At 37.9% G+C, this 16,412-nt stretch overlaps 1 protein-coding gene across 2 annotated transcripts in view; it reads left to right on the top strand.

The window, feature by feature from the left end:
• Positions 1-10,469, top strand: part of gabrb2a (gamma-aminobutyric acid type A receptor subunit beta2a) — a 37,643-nt gene extending 27,174 nt beyond the window's left edge. Inside the window, exons 5-10 of one of the 2 annotated variants that reach the window (XM_087799017.1) lie at positions 23-105; positions 3,861-3,998; positions 4,130-4,282; positions 6,197-6,441; positions 6,913-7,053; positions 9,401-10,469. In XM_087799017.1, the coding sequence (XP_087655143.1) occupies positions 23-105; positions 3,861-3,998; positions 4,130-4,282; positions 6,197-6,441; positions 6,913-7,053; positions 9,401-9,757 (1,117 nt within the window). In that variant the 3' untranslated portion in view covers positions 9,758-10,469. The remainder of the gene's footprint in view (positions 1-22; positions 106-3,860; positions 3,999-4,129; positions 4,283-6,196; positions 6,442-6,912; positions 7,054-9,400) is intronic. The other variant, XM_087799018.1, reaches the window with a different exon arrangement.
• The last annotated feature ends 5,943 nt before the right edge of the window (positions 10,470-16,412 follow it).

Raw genomic sequence — 16,412 nt, 5'->3', positions numbered from 1 at the left:
TTCTGTCCGTTTTTTTTTTAAGGATCACCACGACCGCAGCCTGCATGATGGACCTGCGCCGGTACCCTCTGGACGAGCAGAACTGCACTCTGGAGATTGAAAGCTGTAAGTACCGTCGTCCCTGACAACCGGCTCTCACTCCCACACGTTAGACGTAGATTTTAAACAGATCCCACGTACACATGCGGCGCTAAAAATCCGGAGGCTGGGAAAAAACAGTCTGTCGGGGCCCGGGCCGAGGTAGGAAGGCAGGTTGATAAGACTGGGCTGGTGAAGAAAAAATGCTGAGAGAAGCTGATGGGATATCAGCAGATACGAATCAAGACATCACAAATGGCTCTCCGGCTGATAACATCCCCCCAGTAATTAATTCAACTCCCGGATTGTTGTGACGTCAGACTCGCCGCCATGTTGGTTCGGTTGACAAAGAGTCCGGGAATCGTGGGCCCGGAGACAACACCGGGATCAATCTCTCTTTGGGTTTATATCACTCCTGCCAGTACGTTCAAGCAAGAGTGGGTCAGAACCGCCCTCTCTCTCTCTCTTTCTGCTCATCATCCACTTCTCATCTCTCCTCTGTACACAGACTCATCCGCTCCTATTTTCTTCCATCTCTTTTTATCTCTTCATCACACACACTTAGACTCACACTTACACTCACGGCTCCAGTTTTTGATCACCAGGCAGGATCTGCTCTTCTATGGATTAACTGGCAACTGGTTTTTAACGTTGGCTTGGCTTCACGGCTCATCCCCGCTATTTTATTCAGACTAATGAGCCCAGAGAATTCCCACTTCCCTTGATAAACTTGATGCATTTTTAACAAACACAAGAGTTGAAACCCGCGATCCCTTGATGGATCGGCAGCTGTGGCTGAGGCCAGTGGTCTCCCATGCTGAGCAATAATTGATTTGAACGGAACACTACAGCTATGTGCGTACAGACGGAAGCCCTGATCTTGAAATGTCCAACAACACGTGTATTGATTTATGGATGAACATCAGCCGCTGTAGAAGGAGAGAAGTTTCCCACACAGTTGCTCAAAGTGTTTGTGTGATTGTGCCTGATCAGAAATAGCTTTTATGATTCAGAAAACTATTGACTAACTTGTGGTCTTGTGAATTTGTTCGATGATGTAATTGAATTGGAAAAGAACTTGTGATACGTATAAGGATACAGGGGGCAAACGATACGACATATTGGGATAAGATATATTTGTAGTATTGTCGAGTACTTGACTCTGGTGCTTCAGATAAAACAGACCACATGACTCTTGACGAAGTCGTAACTGATTTCATTCATTTTAAAACCAAAACATCAATTTTAAAAGCTGCTGGAGTCAACTGTATCCTCTCATCCTCGGTCAACGCAAACTTAGAAAAAATATATGTATATATATTTTAAAAGTACTGTTGCGTATTAAAACAGTATTGTTGTGTATTTATTATTTGGATCTATTTGTGTGGAGAATTGAATCGGAGAAAATAGCTGATGCCATAAATATTTGGAAAGTCTAACAAATTATTTGTATCAGAAATAATCTTGGATCATACTAATGGCTGCAGAAACTGTTTTTGTTTATTTCAATCATTATCAAATATTAGTTTTTTTTTCGTCCAGAAAGGGACTAAAAATCCCCTCTGTTCCATTTGTACAGAATAACATTTAAAGTAACAAATATAAAACAAATTAGTTATATTAACATTTTCATTTGTTTTTGAATGATATATAATACATGTTGTATCGAAATATATCTATGCCATCAAGATGTTGAATGGTTGGATTTAACCTAAATAATTTTATTTACATTTATTTTCAAGCACTGACTTTTGTAGAAGTATTTTTAAATTAAGAATATACCAATACAACCATTCTTTTGTACCAAATTCAAATTTTCTAATTCAATTATATCATTAAACATGTTCACCATTTTAATATATAAATGGTTGATCTATACATATATATTTTTTTAATGTTTAAAAGAAACCCTACAACATTCATGTCAAAAAATTAAAAGTTTCTATTGTTGAAATTCAACCATTAAATAATCTGTTGGTACGTTTATACTTCCATAGTTTTAGGGTTGCTTTAATTTAACCTACATTTTTTTTTAAACCTCTGAGCTGTGTTTTTTCCCCTCAATACTCCTGTTATCGTGACAAAAACCTTTCCCTTCCATCCACCTATCTCGGATCTAGATGAAAAGATTTCCACTCCAGCTTGGGAATGTTTTGGTAAAGTTCATTCATGTCTGCATGTCCCTGGCAGAGAGACAGGAAGGATGGCAGACGCAGACAAAAACCCTTCATGTACTAGCTAATAATATCCAAAGGAGAAAAAAACAACCCAGTGACGTTTCTTTTTTCATCTCAACACCAACCAAATATTACGTCAACCTTCACTTTCAATCCCATCATCGCAGGAACAAAGACGTTTGTTCATTTAAAAAAGAAAGACCCACCGAGTTTAATAATTCATGCTGTCTGAGTAGGTCACTGCCTTTATTTTGAATATAAGGCAGACAAAGTACAAAGTACAGAAACAAGCGAGAGGGTGTTTTCCATCTTTAACTGACAGATGAAACACAGGACTTCTTATTCCAGAGTCAGGAGGAAGTCCTTTTGTAGATCTTTAGTCTGATCTCTAAACAGAGACAACCTGTAATCTTTGTGTTTCAGGGAAATCTGTTTTGGTTTGTTAGATTTACTCATAAAATCATGTTGTTCACATAGTTGCATCTTAACTTTTGTCAACTATATTATATTACTACTACTACTACTATATAATATTCTTATATTATCAGATGGAACGAAGGAGCCATGCTGATCAACTTGAATTCAAATTTCACAGAAATGACTGAAATATAAAGATTCTTATTAAGATATTGACTTTTAACAAAAGATGTTCAAACACCTTAAATTTGATATTTTGATCCATCTTAACTATGTAATCATGGCTATGTAAGTGAAAACATTTGGTGAACTTGTTCCTTGACCATCTGACGTTGAATGAAAACGGAGTCCCTTTATTTAGCCTGCACTCATGAAAATTGGAGGGCCGCAGAATATCATGTCATGGGCCTGCAAATGGCCCATGGGTCGCAAGTTTAAAACCCCTTGAATAAACCCTAGAGATTGTCGATAAACTTAAGCATCGCAATGTTTTTTTCTCTCACAATACCATATCGATATTCAACATAACAATTATTATGATTATTATTAAATGATTTAATTTCATTTATTTGCAATCAAAATGTATTTTTTATGATATTTCCTTTATGGTTTATATTTTGATTACATGTCGATAATTTATTGTATTTCTCTCTCTCTCTCTCACTCCATGTATATGTGTATATATAGATATATCTATATCTATATATATTCATGTTTCCATGACAATTTTAAAGGCATTTGTTCATTTTTCGGTTGCAATTAACCTCTCGTCCACTAGAGAGCATTCATTACCTCCTCAGTAGCAATAGGAACAATGAGATCCCGGCGATGACTGAGGACAAGAGGATACAGTCGACTCCAGCAGCTTTTCAAAGCTGGTGTTTGGAGATATTTTAGTTTCAAAATAAATTAAAGCAGTTACGACTTCGTCAAGAGTCATTTGGTCTGTAAATTCTGCAACACCAGAGTCAAGTACTCGACAATACTACAAATATATCCTCGTTACTATAGTAATAATCATACGGTGGCCCCTGTATCGTGATGTGTATGGTATCGCCTGGTTCTCAATACACTCCCCTAATAAAGACTTTTCCAAGGTGTTTCCGATGAAGCTCTGAATCCATATAAAAGTTGACACCAGCCTTTGGATTCGATTACAAGCGGCGACTCTTTCTCTCTCCCCTGCAGATGGTTACACCACGGACGATATTGAGTTTTACTGGCGCGGCGGAGACGGAGCAGTGTCTGGTGTCGACAGAATAGAGCTGCCACAGTTTTCTATTGTCGATTATAAACTCATCTCCAAGAATGTGGTCTTCTCCACAGGTAAATATGTTTTCCATCGTGCCCGGATCATAAGCAATTGTTTCTCTGTGACAACAACAAGAAGAAGAAGAAGAAAAAAAGAAGGTTCTTGTCAATGACACACATTTATTTCTATCACATTTCTCCTTCAGGTTCCTACCCTCGCCTTTCTCTCAGCTTTAAACTGAAGAGAAACATTGGTTATTTCATCCTGCAGACATATATGCCTTCCATCCTGATTACCATCCTCTCCTGGGTCTCCTTTTGGATCAACTATGATGCCTCGGCTGCCAGAGTGGCCCTGGGTAGGATCGCCTCGTCTCTGCTGAGCAATGACCCGCGGATAAACAACCCAGAGCGAAATGACAGCGCGCTATAAACACGGCCACTTTAGCGTCCTCCAGCCTCTTTTACGTTGTCGGGATCGTCTGTCATGAGCCTTTGCTTCTGTTGTTTGCTCTAAGCATGTGAGTGATCGCAGCTTGTGATAGGCTGCGGAGATAAATGTCTGTTGTTGTTCAGACATGACTATATGCATGACTCACGCAGCCAGAGAAGCGACGCGGCTCGACCTTGAAGCCGTCTTTCTCTCCATCGTCCGTCTGTCTTTCAAAGCTTTTTTTGGCTCATCATGCCTGATGACTTCCTGAATGTTTACTAGCTAATAGCTATGCTAGCCAGGATCTCGTAGGGACATTATAGGACATGTTTGTCGTACGCATGCATGTCAGTTTTCAAGCGGATCTCCCAGCGTCTGTTCAAACGCGAAGTCGGAGCCGACGAGGGGTTGAGCTTTGTCTCCAGGGTTCTTATGATACGTGTGAATTTGAGCAAATGCATATTGTGCACGAGGAGGATTAATCTACACAGCACTGAGCACATGTGTAGCACACACAGGTGAGCCCAGATAGCAAAGCTTTACATTACAATGTCAGTAAACACACGTGGATATACAGCAGTGCCATCGGAATTTTCAATGGTTGAATTTAACATCTAAAGTTTTTAAAATTAAAATCATTTTTCCGGGAATCCTTAGATTAAATCATTTGTATATTTATAAAGGTTTGTATTTCATTTTTAAAAATCTAATATTTTCCCAATTCCTTTTTTTTACACATAGAGTTTCATATTCTAATTCCATACATTTCAAAATAAATGTTCTTAATTCAATATTTTTACATTTGTAGCCTTTTAAATTCAGATTTTTCAGTTGGCGCTAATACACCAGATTCTTACATTGAATTTAAAAAGGCATATTGTATTTAAATATTGTATTTAGAAGTTATTTACTTTAATTATTGGTATTTTAATATGAAACTATATGTGTCATTCATTCTAAAAATGTTATTATTCAATTCAACATTTACAAATAACTGTTACTTACTTTCAATATGGAAATATTGGATTAAATACACGATAAAAACACATTCAACTTTTCAATATTCACATTTTTTCATTCCAATATTTGACACCAAATCATTTTGAAAGCTCTCCTCAGTTGCTATACAGTTATATATCTATATATGTTTCAGCAAATACCAATAACTCAAAACTACATTTTTAACTTCAATATTTTTAGCTTTTTAAATACAATATAAAGATATTGGAATAAAAGTGCCAAAAGAGGACCGAGCTACTTACTAGCCAATCATGGTGGTAATGTAATACTAATCCTTGTGTTATCTCAGGGTCAATGTATCCCAAATGCCCCAAAACAAATGTGCTTGTAGTATCCCTTGTGTTGTTCACCTTGACCCAGAGAAACCACAAGGGTTAATTAATTTGGAAAATATTCTTCTTTTTTGTATTTATGTTATTAAAAGAAAATCAAATGAAACCTTTTAATATTATAGTTATTGGATTCATTTATTTAAAAAAAAAAAAGTAAAACAATTTGAAATATTAAATTCAACCATGCAATGTTCTCATGGAACTGACACACTTCCACGGAGCTACAACACGCCACATAATGGACTTGTCAACTATAAAAAGGTAGTAGTGGTCACTCACCAGACACACTTGAACGCATCGTGCTAAAAGGGAAGTGAGAGAAGAAGAGCACCATATAGTGAAGATGCATTATTCATTCAGGGTTCGACCCCTTTCAGGTGAAAATGTTCTATTTTGAGACTGTTTTTTTTAGAATTCAGAAGAGCACGGTCAACACATGGTAACAACTCTCCTCTCCTCTCTGATGGTGTGACTCTGTGGACTTCCAGGAATCACCACGGTGCTGACCATGACCACCATCAACACCCACTTGCGGGAGACGCTGCCAAAGATCCCCTATGTGAAGGCTATAGACATGTACCTGATGGGCTGCTTTGTGTTTGTCTTCCTGGCCCTGCTGGAGTACGCCTTCGTCAACTACATCTTCTTCGGCCAGGGTCCTCAGAGACAGAAGAAGGCGGCCGAGAAAGCCGCCACGGCCAATAATGAGAAGCTGAGACCAGACCCCAACAAGGTACTGTTGCAGCTGAGCCCCCCTCTTCCGTTCTGTCCATCCTCTTAACGTGTGTGATTGTTTCTGTGTCAGCAATGACTTCTTTTTTGCTCTGGAGGAAAAAAATGTAATGCTGTGACCAAATGTCTTTTTTAACATCTCTCTTTGCTAGCCATCCATTTTTATGTGGTTTATATCAACGACAGCTGAATGAAATTGAAGAAACGACAACTCACTAATTCTTCAGCGGTAATTGAATGGAGTGAATCACCTGCTTTTGTTTTGTCGGCATATTTCTGTGTCTCTACAAAAAACCAAGGGGGCTACGGGGTCCGAAAACCTCACAGGCTGCGGCGCCCTCTACATTTTATTCAGCTGCTTGAGTTAGCCGGAGCAACAGCAACATCAAAAATTACGAAAACAGCCTTTCCTTCTGAGTGTGGCAAGCTACGATTTCCCCCAAGTAACGGTGCTAATTTTGTATGCTTGCAGTGGCTGGTGGGAAATGTAGTTCAGAGAGATGATGCTCTGTATGCCAGAATGAAACAGAGGGAAATTGACGCGTATGACTCGATGTGGGATCCCATCTTTGTGGACGATGCCGCATTAGGACTAGGCGAGCAAAGAAATAAGGTACTGGAGGTTTTGAAAGTCAAAACTGTCATAAATCTGAATCAACACCAGATCAGAGGAAAATGCTGTAGTTTTTGTGCATTTCTTTGATTTTCTATAGATCTTTAAGGCAACCTTTCGACCATCACTCCCACCATTGTGTTTTCTTTTCCCTCTCTTGGTTTTGCTCTTCATGCATTTTCCTGACACACATGGCTCGCCAGTCTGATTTCTTCACATCTAGTATGAAACCAAACATTTAATTGACCAAACAAGAGAAAAAGGAGGAGAAACTATTTCTTCTCTTGATTATTTTCTGTCAAACAAAATCATAGATTAGTCAAATGGATCGCCATGAATGGTTAAAGCTTTGAACGTAGTTTAAAAAATGAAAAAATAAAGGGAATAAAAGCTTTATTTTTATGGGGATAGGATTGCAGGGGCGTTCTCCTCAGAAGTCAGGCTATGGATGAAGAAATGTTGATCCGCTCACTTTTCCCCCACAACGTCTCTCCTGACCTGCCCTGAACCTTCTTAGCCTTCCATCTTTGCAAAGTCCTCGCTATTTTCTCTCAACCTTCTCCTGTCACATTTATTTTGACCTTTGAGTTCCTTTTTTTATTTCTTCAGTTTGTCTTGTGAATCAACAGAATTTTAACACACAGCGGTTGAAATTCTGGGATGACAATGAAGATATTTCTCCATGACGATTAGCTGTCGGAGTCGCTCTCCCAGGAATGTTTACGTCATAGTCTGTGCTTGTGTTGTCACTCAGAGCTAGTTTACTCACACAATATTGCTTTGTGTACTTTGTGGCCGTTTGACTTTGACGATAGCGTCGTAAGCTTTTTATTTTGCTATAAGATTAAAAAGAAAATCCATTAATGAACATTGAATTATCTTTAACAATCTTACGTAATACTTGTTGATTTTAAGTATCTTTAATGCTACATTGAAATGAATCAAGCAAAATTACAATTTATAAGGCAGGTTCTTTTAAACTATTTATGTACATTTATTTATTGAATTAATAAAAACTAAAACATTCCACTTGGTTTTTAAACATTTAACTTTTTATTCAATCACTAAAAAGCTAAATCTTTACTTTAAAAAGGTTTTTAAAAACCTTGTTTTTTTTAACCATAATACCATGTCTACCAATAAACTAAATACCTGCTATTTAATTTATTTATAACACATGAGCAAGAACATTGCACTTTTTATTTAAAAAAAATTGTTGTACATTTTTGATCAATAAGGTAACAAAGGGGCCAAATAATGATTTTTAGATTTTTAGAAGCTTTTATCGCAAGTATATATTGACAATGTACACATCATCCTATCTATTTTTAGTAATTCTTAAGGAATATTAATTTTGTGCACTCAGGATGGATGGAAAATGCAAAAAATAAACAATGAAGTGCCAAAAAACAGTGCAAACATGGGATGAATGAGAAGATATTTAAAGATATTTTTGAGAAGCCTTGGTTATCCAGGGATCAGGCAACAAGAAGACTTGAATATAAAAAACAAGCGTATCATTTAATTACAAAAAACCACAACAATATTGTCCAAAATAAACATTAAACTACTTTTGAAAACAATAACTGAAATAGTTAAGACTAAAATAAATTGAGATTTTCTAATTGAATTATATTGAAATGTTTGTACGTTGGTGCTTTTCCTATTATGAGTTCACCTGTTACAAGTGTCTTCTATGAATATACATTTAGTGTTGTTTAAATAAGCAAAAATAATTCTAACATAAAAGTGTTTAGATCAGGGGTGGGAGATTCAATTTCCTCAGGGGTTTCTTTATATATTGAGCCAAAATCTAAAAAAATACAGAGTAAGTAAACAAAGGGGGAAAAAAAAGATAACATTTCATAATAAAATAAACTGCAATATCAATATTTACTCAAACTATTTTCACAAAGAAAAACTGAACTTAAGGCTTGTGTTATCTCAGGGTCAAAGTGACCCAAAAACAAATGAGGCAACACAAGGAATACCACAAACACATTTTTATTGGGCGCTCGGGTCACCTTGACCCTGTGATAACACAAGGGTTAAGAGAGTTGTATTTAAGGTTATTACAATAATAGATACAAAATAAAATGGTTAGTTCATTGGAGCTATTTGATCAATCAGAAAATTAAATACTGCAGTTTAAAAAATCCATCTCCAAAGGTGTTGGTCGGACTAAAGGTTTAACGGCCACAACGTACGTGTGTTTTAAACTTTCGTTAACTTAACCCACTCTGACTCATCTGCATCACCCATGAACCGCCTCACGAGTCGTGTTGACTGTGACTGGAGCCGCCTCCTCCTGGCAGTCTCTTCTCATCTTACCTGCGCCCTCACACAGATGACCCCCGACGACAACATCCTGTTCAGCACCCTGGAGATGAAGAACGAGATGGGCGGCGCCGGCGACCTGTCCCGAGGTCTGGGGGCGCCCGGGGACCCGCGCAACACCATGCTGGCCTACGACAGCTCGACGCTGCAGTACCGCCGGGCAGCCATGGCCCGCCAGAACTATGGCCACAGCGCCCTGGAGCGCCACGCCCAGAAGAAGTCGCGCCTACGGAGACGGGCCTCCCAGCTCAAGGTAAACATTCCGGACCTGTCCGACGTGAACTCTATCGATAAGTGGTCCAGGATGATCTTCCCCACCGTCTTCTCCTTCTTCAACGTGGTCTACTGGCTCTACTACGTCCATTAAAACCCCCCCGGAAGGTGTGTGGTGGCTCATCCCGCAGCGTTAATCACGGGGGAGGAGGAGGAGGAGGAGGAAGAAGAAAAGGGGGGAGGATTTGGGAGAGAGAGAGAAATCACGTGGGAGACGAAACAGTTGCACCAACTTTTCCGAGCTGGTTTGGAGAGACGCGATGGCGAGACTTTTCGGATGGACTGCAGCTGCACCCAACACTTCAGTCAGCGATGACTCTTTCAGGATCTGGTCTACACCTTATTACCACGGACAGACACTCGAGAAAAAAAAAAGGAAAAAAAAGAAAAAAAAAGAAGAGTTTTAAAAAGACAAAAAAACGGTGCCTGTTCCAGAATTTCAATATATCACTAATCTTTGTCATTCGTAGCTTACTCTCTGTGGATCAAATATTTATGCTTGTGTTTGCATATACTTTAAGACTTTGTTTTGTTTAGTATTTACTTCGTAGCCGAGCTGTCTGCATCCAGGAAAGCTTTATAAATGATTTTCAAGGAGTCATCCTTATAGTCTATTTTCCTATAATTACTGTATATCAAGAACATCCTTTGACGAGCATGCTTACCTTTGAGTTCATCGCCACGATGGAGCGTTTCTTTGGTTCTATAGTCAAAACCTATGATATCTAGCCAAACAGCAAGCAGTAACCATTTCGCCGCTTTCGGGCTCGAGCGCCTGCCGGATGACTACCCTACGGACCCCGAAGGGGGCGCTCTACTCTCTGGACACTCCTGCGGGGGAAGTGGAGGAGGAAGGGGGGAGGGGGGGTTGGGAATGGGGGGGGGGGCTATTGGACATGACCTTTCATCGGACGACGGTTTGGACTCCGGCGCTTTACGTTCTTCTTTTCTCGCTGTGACAGAATCACCACGTGTTATTTTTTTAAAAGAGGAATATTTGACTTTTCCGCTGCCATCGTGCGAAGAGCTTTAGAGGTGGAGAATGGCTTTAAACGTGTGCACCGACCCGCTGGTAGATACATCCAGTCTTAGGGCCCCCTTCCCGCCCCCCTCCCCTCGACAGCCCCCCGTTTTCATCGCAACCACATGTTGCTGCATAAATATGGCAATCCACAATCATTACCAGTAGAAATGAATGATAGAAGTATGTTTCATCGTGGTTAGGTTTCTGTTCTGAGAACTGTAGATAAACATAAATCATATTTAAAGAAGAAGAAAAGATTCATTTTTATAAACCAATACTCACATTATGTGTAAATATTATGAATTTACTCTATTTAAATGGGTCTCTGTTGTTGTTTTTGCAGTTGAATTCAAGATCAAATGTTCATCCAAGTCAACGAAAAAAAGCAATTTAACTGAGGAAAACGGAAAAGAAAAAAAAACAGCATTCACAATTTTGCTGACGATGTACTTTTGGGACTTTTCTCTCTTTTATTTCTTTTTAACAGACTCTTAAAGCACCTACTTGCTGAAACTAAAGCACTTCCAGACACCTGTGAATTTTGGGTCAATTGTTTGGTTCTCCTGAAACACAGTAACAAGGAACCCGCGATATCCAGGCATTGAAGTCAGGCATATTTTGTATAAAGTTTATGTAAATTCCAATTGTAATATTTCATAAAGACATGTAAATATATTGTGTAATGATTGTCAGCAAATATGAAGATGTATCTAAATTCAATTAAAAACTTAATTCAGTCTATCACTTCAATGACAGAGTGAGAATATGCTTGTCCAGTGTTGGTGTGTGTGTGTGTGTGTGTGTGTGTGTGTGTGTGTGTGTGTGTGTGTGTGTGTGTGTGTGAGTGTGTGTGTGCATAAAAGATGGACGCCGGGAGATGGGCCAGGGTCTGAGCGCCGGCCTACGGGGACATTAACGCACAGAGCCGTGGTTACGGACACACTCGCCAGCTCCGGGAGCAGAGTGCACGCTCCAAAAAAAGACAGGAAGTGAAAGGATAAAATAAAGAGAAACACTCAGCTCGTCCCTGAGTTTACCTCCCGCTCAGCAGAACGGCGCTCCGACCTGACCGCGGTCGTCGCCTTAAATGGATGCGCCTGAATAATGGATGCCGCGAAACACTGAATATTTAATATTTTAAAAAGGATTTTTGTTCTGCCGGTGACAAACGTTGAAGCTAACGTCGCTCCTGAACTTGAGCACAATAAGACCATAACAAACAGGATGTCGCCTTCGCCGGAGGGTGACTCATTCGCAAAGACTGAGTAGAAACGGAATATTTTTCAGTCTTTATAGGAAGATACTGAAGTAAACATTTAGATTTAACAGCTATTTAAGCAGATTTTAATTTTAAAAAAAGATTGAAGATGTAAAAAGATAAATATTAGGGACAAGAACTATTACGTGAAGCAATTATTTGACTACGAATTAATAAATAAACATACGAAAGATGTGAAACGTGTGATTAACTTTTAATGTCAATTAAATATAACTAAATATCTGTTGTATTTTACTCATACTACAACCTGTAGTGACTTCATGTTCACCACAATATAAATTCAGCAAAGTGTACATAGAGAAAAATCTGAAAAATCGTATTTATTTCTGAAATAAAAACAATAAATATTCGAATTGAAACTAAATCAAACACAGCTTTATTGACTGAGTTTATATTGACAACATTTTTTTTTACATTGCATGTAAATAGAAATTTTAGTTTTTATTTGTACAAAAGATAAAATAAAAAAACAAAAGTAGAATAATATACGAGAAAATATTTAAAATATTAAATATAAAAAATGTAATATATACAGTATATAAAATATTTTGAAAATAAATAAACGTATACAATTCAAACGATGAAAAAACAAATAAAAAGACCGGGTAATAAATAAAAAGCAGTACATTTTGAATGAAAAAATGATTCCATCTATTGTTTAACAAGTTCCATCAAACAGGTTCATGTCGAGTAACATTTTATCTTCCCTAACTTATCTTGATTATCCTTCCACTCTTCAAACTCTTAATTTTCTCAGTCTCATCAGGAAAAAAACCCTCTTTAAGCCACCTGAACTTTTACCTTCTGACGTTTCCAGTCACTCTCAACGACAACCTTGGTATCGTCTTCTCTCCATCACCTCCTTGTATTGACTCTCAGTCACCATGTCATCCACCAACATCATCACCCCTATCAATGGACTACCTACAAAACTATACATCTTCAATGAAAAGAGGTGATGATTGTTGTTACATCTTGCGTTTCCGACAACAGATGTATTATGTCACGACAGAAAACAGATGGTTTTTGCTTAATAACCCCCCGCCCTCCTCCCCCCTCTCCCCTCCCTCCCCCTCTCCTCCCCCATCCTCCCCCCTCAATCTGAGATCCTCTTTTAAAACGAGTATTTGTGTTGACATGTAACGAAAGCAGAGGCAGATGTGTTCAACTTTGTGGTGTTTCCATGCCACTGGAGTCATTAGGAATGTACAGACCTGCATTTTAAGTTGTGTGTGTGTGTGTGTGTGTGTGTGTGTGAGTGTCGTCCCATACCCCGCATATGTGTACGTGTCGTTGGGATTCCCAGCTGCGCCACGACGACGCCGCCGCCACCGCCAACGGTGCCAAGAACCTCATCCAGAACTAAGCGGGGCGGGTGAGAGGGCGACGCTGGCGCTCACGTGTCGCCGTCCGACCTCCTGCTTCACGCCCAGAGATGGACTTTTCAGACCGAGAGTCAGTGACACGGACGAGATGATGGTGGATCCACGAAGAGAAGGCTTAGCATGTCCGTCCATTCATTGTTTCCCCCGAGGACCAGGTCTTCAGACTCGCCCCCCAAAAAGTGTCCTCCAGCTCTTCTGTGTGGCAAACGTGAAGACATCAAATGAATAAATATGAATCTTTCAAATGTATTTGAATTACAAATGTAGGTTCTGGTCAATCAAACTCACACGTTGATGTATTACTTGAATTAAACGATAACAATGAAAATGATTGTAATGTTATTGTATTGTTTGAGCATTTAACCCTTGTGTTATCTCAGGGTCAAGGTGACCCGAAGGCCTGAATTGACCTTGACCCTCAGACAACACCAGGGATACCACAAATACATTTGTCTTTTTGGCCATCGGGTCACCTTGACCCTGAGATACCACAAGGATTAAAACATTTGGTTGTTTAGAAGTGTTTTGTTTTCAATAGTGTATGATAGTAGATGAAAACAAACTTGCAGGAAGATGCATTTGTTGCCCGACCAGTTTAAATTGTACCAAAAAAGGAGCTGCTGGAAAGCAAGATATGGTGAGAGTCTGTAGGAAAGTAACACTGCAACTATAACTCACTGCGACTATAACTCACTGAGACGTACTCGGTCACATGACCAGGTCACAAAGAGAGAATGTGGTGTTAGACATGTGGACATGGTAGAAAAATGTTAATTTTACTTCATTAAGAAAAATACTATTTAGTGAAAACCTGTTATTTAAATAAAACTTTTGTGTATTTTTTTTTCTTCTATTCACAACTAGGAATGGATATCATTAAGGTTTTATCAAGAACCAAGTGGGTACTTTTGAAATTATACGGATGCTAAAAATGCTGTTAAGTTCTTGAAGAATTGAAAAAGTACAAACTGACACATTTTTTTTTATTATAGCAGTTTTTATGGAGAATAAAAGTTTAATCTGAATATTAAATCATTGAATTTAACATTTAAAATATTTTAAATTGTATTTTTTTTAATTAAAAGGGTATTTTCCTTTTTAATCATAAAATGACATTTATTTACATTATTATTTTTTAATTTAATTACATTTAATTACATTATTATTTTTTCGATAATTTGTATATTGAAAGCTAAATTATTTATTTATTTAGCTTTGGAATCCAAAATGAACAATTGACGCGGCAGTGCTTCTACGTCTTTATTATTGGAATTTAAAATTTAAACATAGAAATTATTTAATTAAATTTATTTAAAAAAAAAAACTCTAAATAAAAAAACAATATTATAATTTTTTTCAGCCGATATATTTATTTTAAAATCCAATATTAATTTTGTCAACCAATATATTCATTTTCAATCCCAATATTATTTTTGTCAGCTAATATATTTACTTTAAAATCCAATATTATTTTTGTCAGCAATATATTTATTTAAAAATTCAAAATTTCGTTTGTCAGCCGATATATTTATTTTAAAATCTAATATTATTTTTGTTAACCAATATATTCATTTTCAATCCCAATATTATTTTTGTCAGCTAATATATTTACTTTAAAATCCAATATTATTTTGTCAGCAATATATTTACTTTAAAATCCAATATTATTTTTGTCAGCAATATATTTATTTTAAAATCCAAAATCTATTTTGTCAGCCAATATATTTATTTTGAAATCCAATATTGTTTTTTTCAGCCAATGTATTTATTTTTAATTCTATTTTTTATCCTGTTTTTTTTCCGATGCTATGTTGTTTTCCAGGGAAATGTACTAGATCAAGTATCCACTAAACTAAGCCCATAGTGTTATAAACTTGGTAAGAACTGCATATTTACCCAAGTCTATGATAACAGTATGTGATTAGTTGATGATATTATTACTGTTTTCATTAAACCCTGACAGCAAAGAGTTGTGGGTTTGAATCCCTTCACCGATCCTCTCGGTCTGAGGACACTAAACTCCTGACCCGGTGCGAGTCGAGCCTGTTTGAACAGGTTCATCCGCCTGCTCTGGAAAAGACAACATATGTCAACACGAGGAAGTGCGAGGCTTCCTACATACGAGCCATCTGTGCCCCGGGCTTGTTGCGTAGTAGACGTGAGAGAGAGAGACAACGACATGTAAACACAAAACTGACCTCATCCATATAATTAGCTCCACCAGCAGGAGAACATCCTCCACTCTCTGGTATTTTTAACTCCTTTTTTCTCTGCTGGTTCCACCGGTTTTATTCAACATGTTAGTGAAGATCTGTATGATTTCTGGTCAAATTCACGGCCTGGTCGTCCGACATTTTCGACACGATGGGGTGGAGGACGGCGGAGACAAATGTGCGTAAACGGCGTTTGCTCTCTGACTGGAGAAGAGTGTGAGCGGCTTCGCACCGCAGACTCTTTATGCAAGTCTCGCCCGGAGCAGGAGCTCTGCTGTGTCGAGCTGTCGGTCCACATCTCACCATGACCCACTGCACCAATTACACGCACATACTTGACGGTCAACCCATTTAAAGTCTTTTTATTTGTTGTTCTTTTTAAATCTAGATTTATGTCCCGGTGCGCAAATCAAAATAATGTATATAATATAATAATGTTTAAGCTCTGGAGCTTTTGTTATAATCCTTGGTCGCTCTCAGGTCTGTTTACTTATTTACTTACAAATATTTTCATCAACAAGTTGATAAACCATGAAATTGGATTAAACATCCATGAATGAGTGTTGTTAGCATTAGCATTAGCTATAAAGTAGAGGGTCTTTGTTGCCATGGAAATCAAAAGTGTTTGATGGGAAAAACATATTTTCTGACGAAATCTTCGGCAGAGGGTCGACTGTTGCAATGCATCATGGGGGATAAATTATGATTTTATGGTGGGTTTAAGTTAGACATGCGTCTCATTTTCTGGGAAATTATAATTGTTGAAAAAATGTAAAAACTCTGTAAAAAAACTGTCCATTGAGCTCAAATATACTATCCGCTGCAAAGTGATATGTTTTTTTTCTTCA

The sequence above is a fragment of the Callionymus lyra genome, chromosome 9 (genome assembly GCF_982586985.1).
Source record: "Callionymus lyra chromosome 9, fCalLyr1.hap1.1, whole genome shotgun sequence".
NCBI lineage: Eukaryota > Metazoa > Chordata > Actinopteri > Syngnathiformes > Callionymidae > Callionymus > Callionymus lyra.
This window is presented reverse-complemented; position numbering and strand designations above follow the sequence as displayed.